At 32.0% G+C, this 25263-nt stretch overlaps 1 protein-coding gene across 1 annotated transcript in view; it reads left to right on the top strand.

The window, feature by feature from the left end:
* muc (dihydrolipoamide S-acetyltransferase muc) overlaps positions 1-25263 on the top strand; it is a 79289-nt gene that overhangs the window by 9562 nt on the left and 44464 nt on the right. The window contains exons 3-7 of the mRNA XM_085823673.1: positions 5270-5766; positions 12986-13117; positions 13911-13996; positions 17317-17457; positions 23512-23593. Of these exons, the coding sequence (XP_085679799.1) occupies positions 5270-5766; positions 12986-13117; positions 13911-13996; positions 17317-17457; positions 23512-23593 (938 nt within the window). The remainder of the gene's footprint in view (positions 1-5269; positions 5767-12985; positions 13118-13910; positions 13997-17316; positions 17458-23511; positions 23594-25263) is intronic.

The raw sequence follows: 25263 nt of genomic DNA, 5'->3' as shown, positions 1-25263 counted from the left end.
TATAGATCATTCCGGATTAAAGGTTAGGTTATATAATTACAGCAAAGCCTCGAGGGCTATCTGCCTAAGGGAAGGGATGCCTTTGTGGAGGACTTTCTAAGGGAAACTGACTCGTATACACATTACACATGGGGAAAACGACAAAAACACCCATGCAGCCAGCTCGTTCGCGGGATTCGAACTTCGGACTGAACTACCAGTGTTCAGCGACTTTACCGCTCGGCCGCTGGTGGGCTCTCATCCGGCTTTAAGACTTTGTACTGTATTATGTGGCAGTGCTAGAGCACAGGCAAGCAATGTCAATCTTATACTGGTGTCAACAATAGGATCATTTGCATGCAGGTGTTGATTGTGCAATGGAAATTCTGTACTGTGTTGATGCTAGATGGTGTGCCATGCTGGTCTAAGCACTTTCAATCACATGTCTTTGTCTGTAATGGGAACAATAATGGTAAAAGGAACAATAATGCTCTTTCTCATAATTTCTGCATAATTAATTATAAGTTGGTAACTAGTGTCAGTTGTATGCCAGAGTTGTTCTATACAGTTTCAATCTTATCAATGTAAACCAAGAAAACAATGCAGAAATTTAATATTTTGTTAAACTAGGTAGCATTTTATAGCTTAATTCTGCCTGATTCTTTAGTTCTTATTGAAATGCCACCAAAAATGCTTTGTACTGATTTATCTCATATTTTATTTATCTATTATTTTTTAATGTTACTGAAAGAAAATTTGTGTTCTCATTTTTATATTAAATTCTCTTTTGATTTATTCAGTATTCTTATTCTCACAATGTAGTATATCTTATGTCTGAATTATAAAGATTTTTCCCTTAATTTGCTTGATACAGATTTACTTTTATGGTTTTGATTTAACACAGTGATGGTCATCTATTAAGTAGTGTACAATGTAATTATTCAGACTTATTATATTGCATATACTCTTAATGGAAAATATTTTTGATTGGTATTAAATATAAGTCCACATAATTAAAGTGATGGTATTAATTATAGCTTTTTTTGCAGTGATATTAAGTAAAGTTAATTTTAAAAAGGTATATCAGAATAATATTAATTTGTAATGTTTAAGAATCTAATTTTAATACTTAATTTTTTAATTAATTATTTTAACTTCTGATTTTAAAAAAGTGTATTTCCTTTGTGGTATTGACATCTCGTTACTTACGTGTTATCCCATCGACCGTTGGTGGAAATTTCAGCAACGGTTGCTAATCACGAATCGTTACTGTGGAAATCTAAAGGAAGTGAGTCATCCATAATTGATGCTAAATCGTACTTCTTAACCGGTCGACAGAATAATGTGTAAGTACCGACGTCTCATACATAAATTTCTATTTGTGGAAAAAGGTTTTCATGCACTAGATTTGTATTTCAAATAAAATTCAAATGAACTAAATTTTATGAATTCTAGTTTATGGATGTTCATTGAGACATTTTTTATTTTTGGAATTATTTAGAATAATTTAATTATTATCACTTGTTAATGTTTTAGGTCCAGATTCTTCTTTATCATGTCCCCCCTTGATCTATTATTTTGTTGATGAATATAACAAATCATATTGGAACATTTATTATCTGCAGATTTTGACATTTTGGAACATGACTGTGACTTTATTATCATTAAATTTATTAAGGAACAGTGTGTGTATGTGATTTAAAAATACCTTTAAGTGTCATTAATGCAGATTTCCAGTATAAATATTTGATAGCAAATAAATTATATCTATAATTGAAATTTCATATGTACTGAACTTTTAGAAAAATAAGTTAAAATCTATATTAATTTTTAGTATTAACAATCTGTGAGAATCTTTCAATATTTCAGTAGTCGATAAATAATTTTTATAGTTCAGTATTCAATATTTCAATAAATAGTTCAAAAATGGTTTTTAAATTGCTCAAATGAAGCATTTAACAATATAACAAGGTTCGTTTAAGAGTCCTTAAAAGTTCTTAAATTTTTTAAAATCAATTTTTGGTCCTTAAAAGTCCTTTATTTTGGTCAAAATCAGTAGAAGGTCCTTAATTTTAATCATCTGAAATTTCTCTCTATTTTTACGACTGTCATTTTGAGTGTGAATTAGCATTTTGGAGGAATATTTTTGGCAATTCACTGACGTATATGGTTATCTTTTGAATGGGTTCTTTCATGTTTATATTTTTAATATAAATGATGGGATACTCGAGTTTTTAAGCAAGAAGTGAAACATAAGCATTTCGATATTCATTTTTTCTAAAATAGAGCTCTTAAACAACTTTTTGCTGTTGGGGTTGTGAATTCTTTTATTAAATGGTTCTAAATTTGACAACTTGTCGACATTCTGGCGATTTTAAGATCAGTTTCTATAGAAAATTTTTAATTCCGAGATCTGAGAATTTTTCAGCGATTTTTTTAAAACATCATAACATTGATAAATTTCATTAAAATAATGGTAATATCTTAGAATCATATTTAAAAAATAACATTAAAAAACATTATTTTTCGCTGTCATATTCTAAAATTTCATTTTGGCAATTTATTATACAATATTTTAAATCTGAAAAATAAACAAGGTATATAGCTATAAAGCATAATTTACGAAACAGCTCTTAGTAAAAGCAAAATTAGCTATGTAATTAATTAAAATGTCTTCTTTTTAATTTTTTCATAGTAAGCGTTTTTCCCATGTAATTGTCTCAGATTATTCAAAATTCTCAGAATATGCATCAGTTTTCTCCATAAAATTAATTTTACACTTTTTCCTTTTTTTTTTTTTTTTTTCCAAAATATTTCTGGCTTTTTGCTGTTACAGAATTGGTTGGGATAATTCTTCTTTAGTATTTTTGACATTGCAGCATGGAAAGTTTAGAAGGATTTGAAGGCAAGATTTATAGACCCACGATTCTAGAAGATTCGCAAAATATGCGACAAAATGAAAAATGTCTCCATGGTATTAACATATCAACACATAATGGATGCATTTTACAGAAAGTTTGCGATGAATTTCTTACTTTTTGGAGAACGTCTGGAAGAACAATGGAAACATAATATTTGAATGTTTTACTTCTGATACTAGAATCTTAACATGTTTATCTCCCCTTTATTTTCTCTACCTTTCACTAGACAAAAGCATGGAAAATATCAAAAATAAGATTAGAATCTTATCACTTGAGCAGGCATTATAGAGAGAGATTTTTTTATTAATAAAGAAATTGAAAACTTACAATTTAAAAGATTCATCTAATGTGTCTAAATGCATCGTACACAGAGCTGGTGCTATGCATTTTCTCACCTGATGCAATCTCTGTGTATCCTAAATTCTACTGCCTAGTGCCTATCTAAATTCTGCTTCCAATGCCTGCTCTAAATTCTAAAAGTTTTGTCATTTCTAGATCTGCTCTGTAACCGGCCTTTACCATATATATTTCATATTTCTTCTGAATGTTCATATTATAGAAATAAAATTAGCCTCTTTTTCTGTACATTCTAAATGCATTTAGTGTGTTTTAGAATAACAGAAATCCTTAATTAAGTCTAAAAATTCTAAAATTAAAAGGAAACACGTTGAAGAAAGAAACTGAATACATAAAGAAAATTATTCTTCAAAGATATGTGCAGTTATTATTATGTAAATTACCCAATTGTTTATCATTTCAGCCTTTACTATGACTTCCCATTTCTGTTTCCTCATATGATAGAGTTACTGAGCCAGATTAAATTAAAATTAAATTGTATTATCTTTGACCACTAGTCCACATTTTTAGTTTGAATTTGACTGTTCTTGTTTAATTACGTCATTGTGAGCTGTAATTGACTTTGTTAGCATCAGAACATGCCTTTATATTCTAAATTCTTTGTCTGATATTGTAGTTACTTTCAGATACAGTAATAATTTGCTTCATGATTATCGGAGGGGGGGGGGACTATTTAACTTTTACCAGATCAAGTAAACCCTCATAGGTACATTGTGGAGAGGTTGACAAGTTAGGAGATAAAGCACACAGTACTAGCGAGAACATTGGTTTGCATATTGAGACAAAAGATCGATAATTAAAGAGAAGAAAATCGATATAAACTAGCCAAAATGTTTGGGAAGGCTTGTAGAGACATTAGGTATTTTTGAAAGCAGGAAAGATAAAAAATTAACTGCGCCTTTGCCAGGAATCGAACCGCGGACCTCTGGAATACCATTACCAGTGTGCAAACCACTGCACCACAAAGGGTTGTCAAGAAAGTGGGAGAAATACCCGTATATACTCCCCCTTTTAAACGGCGAGTGGGGTTTTTAGGGAATCCAATCTCCAAATCCTTTGTGTGGAGAACCCATCAAGTAACCATCACCCATCAAATAACCATCAACACCATCAAGTAAAACTTATTCTTTGCATCTACTTGAGACTTATATATAAAACAAATTATCACCTCTGGCGCTTTAATGGCCAATGCCATTATTATTATTTAATGGCTATGGCCTTAAAGTATATTAACTGGGTTACAACCCCTGGAACTCTAGACAAAGCTATGACATTAACTGCATTAAGTAGAGCTTGACTAACTTTCAACACTTGCCAACTGTGCCTACATCAGGCTTTTCAGGTTTGTTCCAATCAGCAGGTAGACAAGCAGCAGCTATAGACAAGCAGCAGAGGGACAACATTCAGTCTTTTGTCATGAATCATGCTGATTATGATCTCACTTCTCATTTTAACCTATGCCGTTTGACATAAAATCTCCCTACTATTTGCTAAACCTCTAGACTGACCAAGTATTGACAAAATGAGACATTAAAAAAAAAAAAAAAAAAAAAAAAAAAAAAAAAAAAAAGCATATAGCTAACTATTAATAAAACGTAAATGTCACTTATCTTCTTTTAAATATGCCCAACTATTATAAGTGTAAAATATTTAATGCTACTTGATAAACTGCATGAAATTTATTTTATTCTCAAACTTATTAATAATTATGTTAGTTAATTCATGTTTAATAATAATGCATACTACTTAGGGATCTATTTTATTTTTAGGATGGTATTACAAAAGTAAAAATCGGGCATAGAATAATATTTTTAATTGAATTTATTCAGTTTCCATTTGCTCATAGGTCCTTAATTTTTTCCATTAATGGTCCTTAAAAGTACTTAATTTCCATGTGCAGAAATGTGTACGAACCCTGTATAAGTTGATTTAATTAAAAATCCAGTTTACTTAATTAAATTTCATGGTTGCTTGCTTAATGATTTTTAAACTTTCATAAATATTTTTATAAGGTAATGACTTGCCACCACATCATCGTGTACCTCTGCCAGCCCTTTCTCCTACTATGGAAATGGGAACTATTGTTTCATGGGAAAAGAAAGAAGGTGACAAATTAAATGAGGGTGATCTGTTAGCAGAAATTGAAACTGATAAAGCCACTATGGGCTTTGAAACTCCAGAAGAAGGTTACCTGGCCAAAATTCTGGTGCCTGCTGGCTCTAAAGATGTGCCATTGGGTAAACTTCTGTGTATCATAGTCACAAATGAAGGAGATGTAGTAAAGTTTAAAGATTTTGTGGATACTGGGGAACCAGTGAAACCTGTGACTGCCAAACCACCTGCTGCTCCTCCAGCACCTCCTCCTGCACCATCTCTTATTCCATCAACTCCTCCTCCTTCTTCTGCCCCTCCTTCTCAGCCAATATTAGGAACCCAAACTGGAGCCCAACGGATATTTGCAAGTCCCTTTGCAAAAACTCTAGCTACTGAAAAAGGTCTGGATTTATCTGTGAGTATTTGTTAAATATTATATTGTTATCTGAATTGTAAATGGGTACTTAAGTACTATCCCATTGACTGGCCAAGTAGTGTGATTTAGCACCAATTATGGATCAATGTGTATTTTAGAATTTCACGGTAACAGTTGGCCATAGGCAGCCATTGCCAAAATCACGACAAGTGGTTGTCAGGATAATACATAAGTACCTGTTAAAGTATAGTTTCTTAAGAAGAAAGGATTTCTTTTTCCTTATCATACTACAGTCAAAAGTCGTTAATTCGGACACCCATAATTCGGAATGATCTATAATCCGGACCTCAAAACTAAAAACTTTCTGCGCATGCGCCGCGTTGACACATGCGCATAGGCGTTTACCCGTGCGCGTAAGACCCTTTACGACTGCGCATATGAGTGTGCGCAAGTGCAGAATACGTTTTCGCGTGCGCGTTTTATTATAATGGACGTATAAGCTAAAATTGTCTAATTATCTATTTCAGTTAATGTTGATGATTGCGTTCCTTAATTTTCGAATTGGATCCGGCTTATTATTTTTTGCAGACTGTAAGAGCAATTTTATAAAAGTAAGCTTAAACTTTCGATTATATCAAATAGAATTTCCGATATATATTTGTTAATATGTAAAGGATCTAAAGCGAAAGTATGTTTTGAAATCCGAAATCTGTTTATCAATTTCACGCTGCTCGGCGGGGGGATCGCCGCGCGGCGGGCGCGTAATGAATTGGAAGTTGATCTGTCAACACTATCTTTATCTTCAGCGCAGATGTTTTCATTTTATTTGGCTTATAATTCCTTACCAAATGTAGTATTTCATCTCGATATGCTCCGTCTTTGATATGATTTAAAACAAGTTCCTCGTCATTATAATTCGCTTTTGATAGCGAAGAAAGTAACAGAGGTTATTGAAAACGAAAAAATTTCGATTGACAAATTAGTCGGTGTTCTCGACACAGCAATTATAGGACTTGAACAGCGTAACTTTGTAACTGAACAAGAAATTATGTCTGTTTAATAGAATTAAAGAGAAAGTATTATCACATGAAACGAAGCAAAACTTAAACAACTTACATTGAAAGAAATGTTTAATAAAGTAAACAAATAAATATTAAGCTTTTTCTTTTTGCAAATTTTGATACCCTTTAGATCATAATTGTTCTTTATTTCATAAATTACGGTTTCATATTTTTAATTTTAGAATTTCTGCATGCCATCTTACGAGATTTAAACTGATGATCTATAATCCGGAAAAATCAATAATCCGGAATCGCCGAAGTCCCGACGAGTCCGGATTAACGACTTTTGACTGTATTATGTTCAAAAAAAATTTTTTTTTGAGAAATGTTTTCTATCTACATTATTATAATTTTTATCCTATGCCAGACTAAGGCATGACATGACAGTCATTAGTCTGTGACAGGTAGCCCAATACAGTACAGAAACATTAAAAAGAGCAGAATAATTTTGACCGTATTAGCCATTGCCAGATCATTAAGTCCAGAACAAGTGTCCAAATGGTCACCGCACATGTCGTCAATATCGCATAATGGGCAAGATCAAGAGTCTTCAAAACCAAATCTGTGTAGGTGTTTCATGAGGTAGTTGTGTCCAGTTTTTAATCTAAAGTTAGTGACACCAACAGGTGTAAGTAGGTTGCAAGGAATGGGGTTCTCCATCAGGGAACTTCAAATCTTTCCCTTCGTATAGTCCCCATACTTCTGTTGAAGATGAGCTCCACATCTGGCTGCAATGATTCTCTTAGCACTTTGATAGCAAACAAGAGGATTTGGTTGAGGAAGGACAGATCCAGCCTTGGCCAGAGTGTCGGCAAGCTTATTACCCGTGATTCTACAATGACGTAGGATCCACTGCAGAGTAACATTGTGACGATTATTTATTAGAGAATTTACCACTAGCTGACAATTGAGAACAAACCCATTGTTTTGAAATTATGACTGAAGAAATTGCTTTAATTAGTGGCCTGTGAGTTAATAAATATCACAATGTTATGATAATTTATTTTACTGATTTCAGTCAAGGTCAGTTGGACAACAGCCACTTCAGCATTATACTTCGTAAATTTGCAGCAACGGCCTTGCTAAAGTGCCAAGAGTAACTCCTGCACCAGCATTCCTGTTAGCTCATAAAGCAGAACCATTGGTGTACACATGCAACCAGTGCATTGTTGGAAATCTTTCTCCAATAGTGGGCAAAGCAGCCATTCTCAATTCTATCTCAGTAGTGGATTTTTTACCAACCGGCAGAACCAAGTCTAAATTATAATATACAGAGTTCAATGCCCAACGTTGAGTGCCACTTGTAAGTTGTAGACTTAGACAGTTCTATATTACCGAGCTATTGCAGGTGCAACATTGCTGATTTCTTAAATTAAGCCCAAGGGCACATGACATAATGAATTCAGGAAACAGAAAACATCTTGGATGAGAAAACGGAGAAAGGAAAAGTGAGAGGGGTATCAAAAAGAAAAAGGCCAAAGGCATCTAGCAGGTGAACGGAACTTGTCAAGATGAAGAAAATCCGAATGGATCCTTGACAATTCAGAGAAATGACAAATGCAAAACATGGTTCAAAATGTTATACAACAACAAGAAAAGTTCAATACTACTATAAAACTATACAAATTCAACCCAAACAACAGAAAATCAACACACAACGATTATTACAACATCACACTAGCAATCCAAACAACTTATAGTACAGCACTGTCTTTATCAGATAAAATGAAAGAAATTACAGCCTCCAATTGAGGAGCAAGAGAAGAAGCAGAAGTTTCATCCCATGAAGGTGTGAGCAGCAAGTGGTCTTATGTTGTGGTCTTCATTGAGTATTTTGTAGTTGAAGACTTGGAAATAATAGTTCACATAGTCGCATTGGACAGCTTTAGAGAAGAATTTCTCATTTGTTCTTTTAATAAATTCTGTGATGGTTTCAAGATTAAGATCTCTATGAAGAAATTCATTTTGGATGAGAAAGTCAGCATCAGTGATAATATGAACAAATTTATTCTGCACTATTTGAAGTTGATGTAATTGATTAGGAGAGGCAGTATTCCAAGCTGGAGATGCATAACAAAGAATAGGTCGGATACAAGTAGTATAAATGTGTCTCTTGGGCTAAGGCTAGAAAATTTTCCAATTACTGGAAGAAATCTGCACATAATTCCAATTGCTTTATTTTTAAAATTCTTAATATGGTTGGTCCAAGTGAGATTATGGTTAAGAATCATTCCTAGGCATTTGGCTTTTGTAACTAATGGAACAGGCTCTTGAAAACGAAAAGTTCTTTAAACTTGGTGCATTTTTTTGTTTTTGTGAAGGATTAAAAGCTGAGACTTACTGGTGTTAATTTTAACTCTCCAATTGGTGCACCATTCCCCTACAGTGTAAAGAAAATCTTGCATTTTATCAATTGCATGATTACCATTTATAGACTTGATATCTATCACCATATCATCGGCGTAGCATGCAAGAAGAGAGTAATTGTCAAGTCCAGGATGAGGAAACTCCGAGATATAAAACAGGTAAAGAACTGGTCCGAGGATGCTTCCCTGTGGGACACTAGATCTTATAGGTCTCAGAGTAGAGGTTTCATTGCCTAGTGAGACGAACTTGCAATGTTGCAGAAAGGAATAAATCAGGAGAATTAATTCTCTAGGCAATCCAAGGTTGATGAGCTTGAAAACAAGCCCCTGATGCCAGACACAGTCAAAGGCTTTTGTCACATGCAGCATAAGGAGCGCTTGTAAGTTGTAACTTTCTTTGGTATCAAAGTTAATGTGATCTTACAAGAAAACTGGGGACTTCTCACACAGGCATGAATTATACCAGCACAGAAGAATGGTAAAATAAACCCTTTATTATTCATCAAACTTTTGAATACACATACTTCATGTTTACAATAACACTGATTACTTGCAGTGGAAATTAAGAATGATTTAACAATAAATTCAAAGATTGAATAGTAGTGCTGGACTAACAATTTAGTTTAAGGCTAATAAACTGACTTATCAACCTACCCGGTGATATATTATAAATAAATGACCAAAAGACATATTAGCAACTCAGGTAACAACAGCAAGGACAAAATAGTAACATTTGCTGGCTAGCGAAATCACGCTTTGAATAAACTGCCAATTTCATCTGTTTTTATATATTCATCACTTAATTTTAAATTGCATCTTGGCGAGGAAATATGAGGGGGAAAATGAGAATTTCAGGAAAGATACCAAGCTAAAATAATTGGTTATGCAAACTAAGGGAAACCCTTCAATTCTGCTACCATCATTATACATTATTGTATTAATACTAAATTTAAAATTACCTTGAGCATTTGAATATGAGGGTATTACTGTGAATATTTGCTTATGGGATAATTAGGCAACTCGTGTCATTATTCAGAATGATATCATGCTTGATGGCAGATTGAAAATTGAATGCTTGATGACAGATTGAAAAGTGAATGCTTGATGGCAGATTGAGATGATGATTTTTGAAGAATTTGTCTATTTCCTCTTGATACATTAAGCAGTTGTTTGTATATTTCTGTGTATTATCCTCTTAATGTATTGGATAGTACCTAGATGATATCTAAAAAAAATTGTTTATGGAATGAGGAATCAGTATATCCATTGTTTGTGTTTATTGTGTTGTAATACTTAAATCTTAGCCTAAACCTACATGAGATATGCGTAACAGGTTATTGAGTATACTGTGCATTAAGAGACTTTGTTTAGGAACAGTTTGCTTTTAATGAACAGTTTGTATTTAATGAAGTAGAATAAAATTCTATTTCACATTTGAGCAGTTTTTGCAGAAATTATGAAGAATGAATTTAATTAAATACTAAATGTTTTTAATATGTGCATATTACCAAAACATTTTTTAAAATTGTCATATTTTCTGATCTGTGTATTTCAAGGTATGATATAGATTATCTTGAACTAATCCAAGGGCAAATGTATGTGATCATACGATTTTTGCTACAAATTTTATCTGCATTATGTGGTAATCATTTCAGATATATGGTAGGCACCATTTAATCGGATCATGTTTGACCACAGCTATTTTGTTAACATGAAACAATAAAAAAATCCTTTGAAAAATAGTAATGGAATTTAACTAATGTAATAATAACTAGAAATATATAAATAGATACTTTTAAGGCATTTCAATTAGAAAAATGCAAAAACTTTTTGTCAACTGTTAATAATGTCTTTAATGCAAAAGTTCATTTATGAATATTTTATAACATTTGTGGAACTTATTTGATTGATTCCATATCCCTAATCTTAATATTCAGAGGGCACCTTTATTGGAAGAGAACATGCCAATGTAAAATTTTAAATGAGATAAAAATATAACTTCTTTTAGCAGGGCTAAATTTTTTTTTACCCTTGAAGAAGAGGGACCTATGTTTGATTGTCCTCAAAATCGATAGAGTAATTAAAAATTTACATCAAATTTTTTTGCTTCGTTTGAAATGTTTTGACTAAACAGGGGAGTAGCGAGCATAACTGTAGCCCGAGGCAAAATACCTTTTTGGCCCCCCCATCCCGAAAAAACCACAGTGACATGATGAAAATCTTGTTTGGAGACCATTTGGCGCCTCTCTGCGAGCGGCACCCAGGGCATCCCCCTTGTCTCCTCCTTCGCTACATCAATGTGACTAAAATCAAAACTAAGCTATTTGTTGACTTAATTCCTTACTTGGGAGCATTTCCCTGTCACTCTGCATCTGTTTTTAACTTATTCTGGTGACTTTGTCTTTTACTTGGTGACTTTACTTCAATTAAAAAAAAAAATTATTCTATAATATTTGGATCATATTAAGCAAACTGTTGATCACAATAAGTGATGTATTTTCTATGTTTCTGTTATGCAAATAGCCAGAACCTTTGCCATTTGATAACAGTATTTGAATGAAAACATTAACTGCACATTTAGCAAAACCTACTGTTAAGTACTGTTTCTGTAAATGAAAATTTTCATGAGTATAGTTATTATGCAGCTTATGATTTTAGCTAAACACTTATCTAATTATAAATTACCTTTCATGCATTACTTCTATATATATATATATATATATATATATTGTTTTTTTATAATAGGGACATTGTTAAAAGAAAACATTCTATATTTTCAAAGAGTTTGTTGTTATTATATTTATTATGGAGTTTTAAGTAACAGGGGCCAATTTAATAAGATTCAGGAGCCTAGCATTTGCCATACATTTCGTTCTCACTGCATGACTTTGTATTTTCCTAATTGTAATCCCTCCCCATGAATGAATACAAAGCAATTTTCTTTAAAATGTCCCACATAAAGGATCCCTTCTGAGGCTGATATTTTTTTTATGAACTTTGCCATAATTAGCTAAATAAGCAATCATGTATAACACGAGTATTTATTAATTATCTTTTGAAAGTTTTACATAAGGTCATCTGTCCATAGACAGGAAGCTTTTTGTAGGCGGTGAAAAAGTCTCCTTTATGCTGGTATAGACCAGAAGAAAATCAATAATAATTAAATACTGTTTGATTAAAGAGAGAGAAAGCTTGTGTGGAAATGTCTGGGATTAAAACAAGCCAAATAAATTAAATAAAAAATATAATAAATTATGATATATTTGATTTTTAATTACGTTTGTACATTATAATAATGAAATGAGTAAATTTGATAAGTTTATATTTGAGTAAGTTGATCAAGATCTCTTTATAATAACTCAGTAAACAGTCATTTAAGTTTCACCATCTTCACAAAATAATTTTTTTGGTATTAAAATTATTTATAGTAGAATCTTTCCAATTTCTTGGGTCTGTACACTGCATTGCATTATGTTACGAGAGCATTTATCAGCCATATAGCTTAGCAAGCACTGCCATCCTGAGAGATATTAAATACAAGAAATATACTTCTTAATAATTAATTCCTTTATTTTATTTTCAGAAGTTACCTAATTGATATAATTTACAATACCTTTAATAGGATTTATAATATCCTTAATTCTTAATTTTTATGAATATTTTACTAACAATTAATAAAAAATGTTTCTAGCACCATATATTATATGCTTTAATACTGAATTGTTTGCTTTTTCTATTTTGTCTAACTGTAAATGGGTAAGTATGGTTTTTAAGAAAGTAATACCATTATAAAACTATGTTATGATTCATGCATTTTAATAAATTGAACAGAGTGTTCAAGGCTCAGGACCTGGAGGTCGTATAAGGGCTCAAGATTTAGCTGGTGCTATGCCAACTACTGCAGCTGCTCCTGTTGTGTCATCTGCTCCCTTTGTGGATATACCTATGACTAATATGCGACAGGTATACATATATACATAAGCATTATATAAAGAGTTTGTATCAGTTATTCTTAATTATGTGAAAGGGGTATTATTAAGTTATTGCCCACACAAAAAATCCTTAGATGCAATCATACCTAAAAAATTGATGGATTAAAAAAAGAAAGGAGGGGAATGAAAGAAAGAAACTGTAAGTAACATTTGTCATGCCTCAACAAGTGTGCCCATTGTGCAAAACATAAAACTTTCAATTTATCTTCCATGCTGCCTCATGCATAGCTGATCCTCAGCATGTTGCTTCTCAGCATAGCATAAGATCTTTAATTTATCTTTCAGGTTTAATCAGGCTACCATTAATTCAAATATTGTGTTTTAAAAGCAATAATTGCATTTCCTAATAGCAATCTAAATCTTAATTTTTTAATAATCTATATGATTGATATAAATTAAAATGCATTGTATCTATAGGATATCCAACTGATAATTTTTATGAATATTTGCAGCTTTTTTAACATTAGGAAAAGAATATCATATGTTATCTAGCAAGTGCATGAATTTTTTTATGGTGTTTTACATTTTTTAATATTGTTCATTTTTTTTAAATGTTTAATAGTAACTGTTCTTTTGGGTGTTTGACCTTTATTTAACTAATCAATTTAACTTTTATCTAACTGATGAATTGCAGTCTGAAATTTTCAGATTTAAATTTTTTTTGACTTTGAAAAATAATTTTATTCATTAAAATAGGTCTTGTGTATGAATAGTTTTTAATCTAATTATAATCTTTTTGAAAATTATTTTAATTTCTCATTTAGGTTATAGCTCGGCGGTTGTTACAGTCAAAGCAGACTATTCCCCATTATTATCTTTCTGTAGATATTAAAATGGATAGGATATTACGGTATGTTAACACTGAAGCTGTATACATACTATTGTGCAATCGTTTATGTTTTCTTTGATATATTACACTTTTTATGATGTTGCATTGATTTTTATGATATTTTATGATTTTTAACCTATAACATTTTAGCTATAATTCATACTTATTGTTGCAGTATGTAGTATGAAGGATACCCATGCATTTAAGCTAGCTAAAACTATTCCATTTTTGTTTTGTAAATCAACAGCTAAGATATACAAATAATAAAAAGACAAATTTTATTAATAATATTACATATTTGCATAGTCAGTATACATTGTATGTCAAAAAATATGCATATAGCCCTGGGCAGTAATAGATTAGCCCACTGGTTCAACACTATATGCTGAAATGGGTGTAAAATAAATTAAGCATATAAAGAGACATCATAACAAACTTTATAATGCAAAAAGGAAGGGGAATCAGGTCAGGAATTTAAAAGAAGTGATGTGATAAGTTGCATGCATTATGGAAAAATATTTTTCTGAAGTTTTTTGTGTAAGAAATACATTTTCAAATGTGGATGATGTTATTATGAAGCAGAAGGCTTTGGAATTATATTTGCATAATCAAGTAAGGTTCACTTCATAGTTTGAGTCATGAAAAAAATTATATGGAACAACCGAAAACAATTGCAAAAACTTTTTCATTTCTGCATGCAAAATCGGCACATTTGCACACATCACATCATTTGCAAAATCAGCACACATGGTAGTTGCAAAGTTTGGATTTTTAAATGAGAGAGCTGCATTATAAGCCATATTTTAGCATAGCTAATTTCAAATATTGCTTAGTACGCTCTAAAGTTAGATGTAACTGGGACCCAGAACAATGGCCATGAGTTGAACAATGACCCAGAACAACTTTCAAACTACTTGTCATAATGACATGATATTTTACTAGAACAATAATGAGGGATGGAATTTTGTTTGGAGAAGGAAAAAAAGTAGTTTCAAAATATGCCAATAGATGGCACTGTCAGGGTTCACATTGCTGTTGACATGTAAATTACTAAGACGTAACATGCGCTCTGCAGACATGGCTAAGATAAAATGCAGAGCACTAATGACAGACATAACATTTTGCCTGAGTGCTTCATCATGACTCTGATGAAAAAGGATCATGCTCTTCTCCTAAAGCTTTCCTGTCAGAATAGTGATTGTGCATTGACAGATATCAGGAAGCTCTGGACATGAAAAGACATAAAATCCAGCCCAATGACCACATATGGCCTGCAAAAAGTGATAGATAAATTCGAAGAGACCAGTTCATTTGACGTGAAAGTGGTAGAGGATGAAAACCAATTTCGGTGGTGGAAAATGTGGCCACAGCATTGCCAGAAATAACAACCAGTGATGCAGGAATCAGCACTGCACCGGGAATTGGCCAAATGTTGGATATGCCTATCAGCAGAGTGCATAAAGTCCTGCGGAACATCTTTCACTGTTATCAGTATAACTCATGTGCAGCAGTTGCTACCTCCTGACCTGGAAACACGTGAATCATTTGCACTACAATTTCTTGTCCAGACGAAAAGGGAATAATGAATGGCCTTGGAACATACAGTGGTCTGACGGAGCTAATTTCCATTTACAAGGTTCTGCAGATACGCAAAATTGTTTGCGTAACCATGTTCTTCTGGCCTTTCAGCAACGTCAGTGTGTGGATCGAACAATATTCATGCAAGATGGCACTCATCCGCACATTGCTATTCCTGTGAAGCAGCTGCTGACTGCTCATTTCAGAGATGATAGAATCAAAAGCCACCATTTTCCAACAGCATGACTGCCACACTGTTCTGACTTAAAACTGTGTGACTTTTGGCTTTGAGGATATCTGAAGAATGAATATCTGCCAAATCTAATAACTTATAAAATCAAACAAAAGAAAATATGTGTTTCAAAGAAAGCATTAATGATTAGAAACATGTTGCAATAGACAGATGGAATCAACCTAAGGCATATATTTTTGTCGAGTTTGTTTTTTCAACTAGTTTAAACAATGTTTATTTCAATATTAAAATGTTTACCACTGCACTGTTTTTTGCTCCAATAATGGTAACTTTCAATCAGTTCACAGTGGTGCAGAGATCTGGCCCCTAAAATATTTTTAAACCTGTGAAACATTTACTAAAATTAAATTTTGAATTTATTTAAGCTTTATCTCTATTTAATATCTATATTTATAGATTATTTAGGCAATAAACCAGTTCTTAAAATTCTTTTAATCTCGCAGTTAGTGATCACATATGTTAGAACCTGTGAGTATTTTACTTACATATCATGCATGCATTATTCTCCTTTCTTTCCAAAATACCTGTTGTTCCTTTTAGTTTCATATGGAGTTTTATTCCATTTCTTTTCATGCAGTGTAATTTGCATGCAGTATAATTTGCATTGTTTCTGGCAGTACTTATGTGTAAGAAAAGCATATGTCTGCAATTATTTCATTTGAAATTTGATAAGCAGTTATTTCATTTAAGATCTGAATTAACATTTGTCTGTGGTTGCTTCAGAACATATAATTTATTCTTTAGTTCCAAACAAAGTAACATTCCAAGTTATTTATTTTCTCTGTATTTCCTTTTTGTTGATTGTGTCCTCCCCCCCACAAGACTTTATAACTTTCACCTTTTACATTTTTGAGTATTTTTTAAAGTGTAATTTTTAATGTAAAATTTATTTGGAGAATTTTAAAGTGTTGAAGTTATTTGTATAATAATTTTAAACTTTTAAGATGTGTTTTACTTAAATACGGAGAAAAGAAACTATTAAATAAACACCATGATTATTAAAATGTTATTAAAAATAGATCTGATGTGTAGTCTAGGTTTAAATTGCATAATCACTTATTTTGTAAAATGTATTTTATTTAAATGAAATATAGTATGAAGGAAAATAAATTGCAAATAAATGATTATTAAACAAAGTTTTAAAAATCTTGGCGTTTGATATATGTTTTAATTGTACAGTATTTATATTAAAGTATTAATGTAGGTGGTTGTTTCTATTCTGTTTTTCCATCAGTGATTTATAGATGCTCCTTTTTCTTTCTTCCTGTCTTTTTTATCTATCTATCTATCTTTTTTTTTTTTTTTTTTTTAAATCGTGAAAATTTGTATAATCAGAAAGTTTATGTCAGTTTCTAAAGAGTTCAATTATATGGTATAAAATTAAGTGAAAGGACTGTAATGTACTTCAAGGTTACTTTTCATACAATATTCCTTACAAACTTTGGAATATGTTTATTTTTACTCTCTACTTCTGATTTGTTGCATGTTGTAATTTATGTTCTATTTTTAGGTTAAGAATGGATTTGAATGACATGTTAAGCAAAGATGGAATAAAATTATCAGTGAACGATTTTATTGTGAAAGCAGCTGCCTTAGCATGCAAGAAGGTTCCTGCTGTGAATTCATCATGGCAAGAGACTTTTATCAGACAGTAAGATGAAATAAACTTTGAATTAATTGCATAATTTAAATATTTGTATTTAATTTTTCATTGAAATTTACAAGCTTCATTTTATGGGTGCTGCTATTGAAGCTGATCAAAGTTATAGCAAGTTCTGTCTTGCAAAAAGGAATTTGAGGAAGGCAAAAAAAGTATATAAAAGTAAGGCATAATGGTATATTTCTCTTGAATTTGCTAACTTAGACAGCAGGTGGGCAAGCATTTGGTTTATCATCTTATCAATTGATTTTGCTGAAATAGTTGTCTTTCTGGTAAAAGACATATAAATTATCCACAAAAAGGTTGCATTTATTGGTGTTGACAGCAATTAAGGAATTATAATTTGTAATCCATATTCTATGAGATAAATAAAAAAATCTTTATTGAAATTCCACTTATGTATAAACTTGCATCCCTTTCATACCTTGCCAAGATTTATAGAGGGGCACCTCTTTGTTTCAAGTGAAAAAAAATAATTAAGTTGATGCATTCCTAAAAAAAGTAGTCCTTGTAAAAATGGTATACTAAAATCTGATGCAATCACTGAAGAAACTTCTTACAAGTTTCTGCTTTTGTGATGAAATATGTGAGTTAAGTCATGTAGTTTAACTTTGTATTTGCTTAATGTTGTCTTTCTATTAAATACTTGGTTTTTCTGCTACAATGATGGGTACAAGTTTGGCAGCATCTCTCCTATCTTTCATGGTTCAGTGAAATTTCATAATCAAATAAGATGTTTCAACTCTCATATGTTTAAGGCCTATCAAATATATGAAGTTTTATATCTGAAATGCATTTATTTACAAATTCGATATTCAGCATTTTAGGAGTTTGCACTATTTATATGTATCATGTTGGGTCATGAAGCATAAAAATGAAATGCACTTTTCCCGCTGAAATTGTGTATAATTTTAAATGCAGGCTTTTGAAATTCAAGTTGATAACAGATAAGATAGCTTTTGATAATTTTAGATTGTAAATTTAGACTGTACACCCATTTGGGTTTTCTACCATGACTTACACATTCTTGCTTGCTCAATTGTCTGGAATGTTCACATATTCAGCATTTTAGGAGTTTAAATAATAAAACCACTATTTAAATTTGTTTAAATAATAAAACTGTGTATCATGCTGGGTCTATCGCACTGGGGTGAAACAAATGGCCTATCTTTCTCTGCTGAAAAATCAGAGGTCATAGTTTTCACGTGGAAAAGGAAATGGAAACTAGCAGATTTGCATTTGGGTAACCAGATTATCAGACATAAGGAATGCGTTAAATACCTAGGATGTTACCTGGACAGTAAACTCACATGGATCACCCATATAAAAGAAAAGGCACAAACAGCGACAAATATACTAGTACTTTGCTGGCGAATCGTTGGTAAACAATGGGGCCTTAACCCAAAATCTACTCTATGGATTTATACTGCCATATCTGGCCAGTGCTTTCTTGCAGATTAAGTGGTCTGGATCAATGTTATTAACAAAAGCACATATTTAAACATTTTACAAAAAGTGCAAAGACTTGCTTGCCTATGCATTACTGGGGCTTTAAACAGTACCCCTACTGCTGCATTAGAATTTTTATTGCAAATTTCACCCTTCAAATTATTCTTGAGCGGAGAAGCAATTAAAGCGATGTATAGGTTGAATAAAAATGCACATGGTGCCAAAGGACAGGTTTCGGTCATAAAAGCCAGAAATAGTAAGAATAGAGTAGGAAAAACACATTGATATATGCCTGGACTTGGGCAATGAGATCCCTATGATCTATATGCCCAAAGATGCAATTACTAAAACAATAGTTCCAGATAAACTATTCTCAACTTATATACCCAAAAGGAATGAGATAGAATCTCTAATTCACCTAATTCTAACAGGATCAGTTGAATGTTACACAGATGGATCAAAATTCAACTTCACAGGAGCTGGAGCTATTATAAGAACCAAGGGATCTGGAGATTTCTTTAAATTTCATCTGTACCTTGGTAAACTAACAACTGTTTTCCAAGCCGATGTTCTGGTTGCCAGGGAGCTCTTAACTAAAAATACAGTTGATAAGAATATATATATTCTCTCTGACAGCCAATCAGCCATCCTTGTCCTGGCTAATCGTGTCAAGTTACAAAACTGTGTCTTGAACTGTACTCAAGATCTCAATTCTCTGGCTCAGGCCCATAACACCATTCGTTTAGTTTGGGTCCCAGGCCATTGTGATTTTGCTGGAAATGAACTAGCTGATAAAGTAGCTAAAGATACTTCGCAATTACCCATGTCTGGCCCAGAACCATTTTACCCAGTTTCATATCAAACTGTTAAAAAAAAAGTAAGAAGCTGGATAAAGAACAAACATGATGATATATGGTCTAAACTACCAGACTGTGCTCATTCTAGATTGGTGCTCAGTACACTTAACTTATCAGGTAAACTCATACACCTCAGTAGAACTAACTTACTCCAGGTAATTCAAATTGTTACCGGTAATTCAAATTGTTAGCTTTGATCAAGCCCTTGTATACAAAAGGCTCTCTGGCAAAATAGGGTTTCTGATGTATACTAAACACTTACAGGTAAGGTGAATTTGAAACCACAAGAAACAAGCATTGATGTGCCCTGTGAGTTCTTTTTTTTTTTTTTTTTTTTTTTTTTTTTTTTGTAAAAGGAACTATGCAGGGATTTCCCTCTCATAGCTGTGTTTTGGAATATAATTTGGAAATAGATATCAAATCTTTATACACCACCTGGCCATTTGGCTTAATAAAGTATCTCTGCCCTCCTTATTTAATTTAATTTATTTATTTATGTTTTAAGACTCACCATCGCACCATTGTTTGGTCAAGAGTTTGCATTAGGTGGTTTGGGAGGGATTGAATCAGCTCTTCATCCAATTGGGAAGTTTTAATGATTTAACCGACACCCTGAATTTAGAGATGGGATCTTTTGCTGATACTATATATTTGGTATCAGTTTGGAATCTTATCTACTTATTTATTATTTACCTTTCACGGGAGTTACCATTTAAAACCTTTGACTTAAATGATCAAACGGTGGAAGAGCAATGGGGAACATTGCCTAAGCTCTTTTCCTTCTTTTCATAAGAAGGAAGCGACACTAATGTTATGTTATGTTATGTTATCATGCTGGGTCATGAAGCATAAAAATCTGTGATGAAGGAAGTGCAAATGTTAGAAATTGAGATTATGTTAGCTAATCACTAAGCTGTTAATGTACTCTTGCGTGCATAATAGAACAGTGGCCAGCTGATAAATTGCATCTATTATGCCTTTTGTAATTTTAAAATTTTTCTTTATTTATTATTTTATTTATTTGGTAGCCAGCAGAATAAATTAAAAAAAAAATTGTTAGCATTTGCCAGATATCCAAATTCGTGTATATTTTGTATTTCTAACGATTTTGAGACTGTCTTCACACAATGATTATTTATAATCAGTCTCATAAGAGTCTTGACATATTTGGTGTTTATTATTCCAATGTATATTTATTAAACCTTGTATGTTATGTGCTGCTCATGACTCTAAAACACTGATTGGCCTTTGAAGGTATAAAAATTGACTACCATTATTGTAGAGTTTTACTGAAGATAAAATATTCAATAAGGACACAAAGGATAGGGGTTTGTGTTGAAGCATAATTTTGTATGAATTCATATACAATAGAGTAATCTTTGACACATATTAGAATATGTGTATTTTTTGTATAACAATCTATTACATTTTAATGATGAAATAAAATTATTTTCTTGATTTTTTAATATTAGTTTTCATGTACACAGATCCAAAGTAATATAAGAAAGTTCATTATGTGTGAGGGAGAGAAAAGCAGATATAAGTTTCTTTTTTTAAAATGATAAAGTAATATAGTGATGTGTAACATAATTAAAATATAATAATTATAATCTCTCCTTTTTACCTAGAACGAAAAAAAAAAAAAAATTCAGTACTCACCAAGTTTTCTGTATTACCATTCTTCACACTTTTGCCATATTCTCTGACATTCCCTAATTTTTTCTATGTTGCTTTTGGTATCAACTGCAAAATTACTACCTCGAAATAGCCATGAGTGGACATATTTCTTAGGATTAAATTGTGTGAGAGGCATTCATACAATCCTGATGAACATTAGTGCAGAAGTTTTTTGCACAAGCAGAGATAAAGTTACTGTAAAGATTGTGCAAGATCCCTCTTTTGCTTTCCCTGAAAGATATTGTTATTATGTCCAGAGTGTGTTTTAGATGAAATAATATGTCTAGGACTTTATTTTCTTGCAAAAATAGTCTTTTTCAAACTAACTTTCTGAGTTTGATACCATTAATATCAGCTCAGGTTTTTCTGGTCAATCCTTGGAACCTATGCAAGCAAACACTTTCATTTATGTGGAGCTTGGCCCCTTTAATTTCATGTTTTTGTAACCTTGAAGAAGCATATTGTAATACAACTCAGAATTTTTAATTCTTTTTTTTAAATTTTCAACTGTATTCTGTATTTTTTGCATACTTTGTACAAGTAAATATTCCTATCTTGTAAATCTGGACTCATTTCAAAAGTTATTGTGCAGCATCACATAGAAAGTAAGACCAGACTCATATGGTGATATCAAGAACAAACTTATATGGAGGTGTTTTTCTTAAAAGACCTTTATAAAAGGCACTGATCTTTTACTTCTGATATCTCCTGAAAGTGATGGATAAGTGATGGATAAAGAGTCATGCTACTCTGAAGAAATAGTGCAAAGGCTAGACTAAATCCCGTGAGTGCTTAAAATTCTGCCAGTTTTAAGACACTGCAGTTCTAAAATCGATAGCATTTCTGTAATTATCCAACATTCTTAAATGAAGTATTGTTTACTGTATCACAAACAGGAATTTCAAGATGATGGCTAGCATAATGCCAGAAAATAACAATAGGAAACTTCTCTTGCATTAGTTTCTCTATATCAAAATTTCTTCCTTTTGATAATATTTATCTTTAGTTTTGATTTTGTGGTTCGTAACATTGATTCTACTTATTTAACTTGTAGTATTAAAATTTCATGTTGGATATGGATATTTATGTGAGAAAAGCATCAGAATCTAACCAAGTGAGAGAAGTTATGAGGGCATTTTAAAAATTATCTACACTTTTGTTATAATTTTTCTTACATTGTGCACTTTGTCTTCTGTCCTCACATATTTTATTGTTATACTGTTGTGGTAATGCTGTGAAAGTTTGATCTTAATTCCTCCATTTTTCTTCCTTCTGTTGCAGATATAGTTTTGTGTATTGTTACATACCATTGGGAAAAAACAAATAATAACAATTATATAAAATATTTATTTTAAACAAGGATGGGTTATGATATATATTACTGAGTTTATGGATTTTGGAATACATGAAATTTATCATGCATGAACATTGATTTATCAGAACACACTTTCTGAAAACTGTTTTATTTATTTTTTTTTTAATGGAAGATGTTTCTTTTATACCATGTGTAAAAAAATTCAACCAAATACCATGTTTCAAAATATACTGACCAATGGTTGAAGAGAGATTGTAAAACTGTCTTGATACTTCTTTTTAAAGAAATATTAAATAAAATGTTTTTTAATTTTGAAAATACTATTCTTGTTTTCAGAATCTCAAATTTAGCTGTTTGAAGAGCTAAGTAAATTCTAATAACTATTTTGATAAGTATAACTATTCTGATAAGTATAATTCTGATAAGTGTGTTGAAACTATTCTGCTTTTATTACTATGAATTTTCACAAATTTTGAATGGAATTTTCAGAAAATATGTCATTATAAAAAATTACTTTTGAAGACAGACCTTTTTCTAAAAATATATTTATCATTTTAAATAAAAGTTACTACTATTAAAAGTTAAAACATATTATTTGAAGTCCAGGCTATTTATAAATGCTATAATTAAAAATACATTATATCTGTCTACTGATTATTTCAGTCTTCTGACTATAACAGTTGAGGAATAAATAACAATTTTGCATCATCTCTTCAGATTGATAAATATGTTTAATTTCATTCATAGGTATAACAGTGTTGATGTGAGTGTTGCAGTTAGCACAGATGCTGGCCTTATCACCCCAATAGTTTTTAATGCTGATACTAAGGTATTATTCATACAGATATTATTTTTTTATGAAGATGTATTAGTAGTATTGCATTACTAGGTTTTCAGATCTTTTCAGCTAAATATTCAGTGTTTCATTTCAATGTTTATGGTATATTCTTATTTCCTAGAATCTGAAAAATCAGTTATCCTAAAATAAATGTGTATGTTTTAATTTAAAACCTAATTTTTGGTGTATGTTATTCTATAAAGAGGCATCTGCTTATTATTTGAAAAATTAGAACATTGTTGTCATAATTCAAATCTACTGCTTTTTAAGCTGCAAAAGTGTTTGGTTGCTGAAATGTATCAGAAACATATCGTATTATTTTTTGAATTTTCGCTAATGTGAATTGTCATCTTTATGTATAAAAATGTTTTTGCATCAAAAGAACAAAAACCTCTATTTAAAAGTACGAAACGGTCTAAAGAATGAAATTAAGCTTTGGTCGTATGGGTTATAGTTGTTTTTTTTTAAAAAAAGTTAAAAGTTCTAAAAAATGAATAAAATGAGAAATGAGAACTATAAAAAAACAGGAGCTACTTGTATATAATTTGATATACAAGAGGTGTTCAAATGAAAAGATAAGAAACGTTGTAACAACCAAACTGATTTAAGCTGCAAATGAGACTTGGAATTTGACAATGGAGTTTGACTATGCTGCTTTGGTATAACAAAGTGGAATATCTAGGGATGCAAATATAGTGTCCAGCATTGGTTGTGCACAAGTGTGGGGTGCCCACACATGACTCATGAGAGAAGCAGGCAGTTGTGTGTTTCATCCGATTGATGTAGCGGTACGTGTGAGGAGATCACAGCATTCACATTGTAAAATTCAACAATTGAGGAGCAGCAGGGTGTTATAAAATGTCTGATTGTAGAAGTTGTTAAACCAGCCGATATTCATCACAAAATGGTGGCCATATACGGGGAGACTGTGTGTCCAACAAAATGAGAAAATGGAGTGCTTGTTCTTGCTAAAGCCAGGAGTGTTTCAGTAATGACCCAAGACCATGCCAGCAAACATGGTAATCATGGCCAACCTCCTCAACAAGGTGAACGATCTGGTGAGAAATGATCAGCATGTAACAATGCGAATGTTGGCAGTGATGGTGAGGGCCAATGTTGGAACATTGTGGAATATTGCGCATGATATTTTGGGTTACCAAAAGATGTGTGCACAGTGGGTTCTGAAAAAGTTCAACAAACTGCATAAGGAACTGTGTGTGGAAACACGGCAACACCTGTTCTGATAGCATGAAGACCCTGCTTTCCTGGAGCGGATCATCATGTGTGACGAGAGCTGGTGCCATCTTTTGAAGCCAATGTGACCCAACATGCAATGGAACCATGCATCGTCATCTCCCCCTAAAAAATTCAGAGCTGTACCCTTAGCAGGCAAGATGATGCTCACCGTCTTTCTCAATGTCTGTGGTCCGATATTCATTAAGTTCCTCGAGCATGGAAAAAATGTTATCTATGATATATACTGTGAGACACTCCATAACGTACACAAGTTCTTTAATAGAAATGGCCTGTGCTGCTTGGGGCAAGTGTGATTTTGCTCCATGATAATGCATGTTCAGACTTTTCCAAGGCCACACAAGTAATGGCCTAGTTCAAGTGGGATCAGCTTGAGCATCTCCCTGAACATGTCTCCCTGAGATTTC

Source organism: Stegodyphus dumicola, chromosome 9 (genome assembly GCF_044657685.1).
Source record: "Stegodyphus dumicola isolate Sdum_Otavi_A_Nest chromosome 9, ASM4465768v1".
Taxonomy (NCBI): domain Eukaryota; kingdom Metazoa; phylum Arthropoda; class Arachnida; order Araneae; family Eresidae; genus Stegodyphus; species Stegodyphus dumicola.
This window is presented reverse-complemented; position numbering and strand designations above follow the sequence as displayed.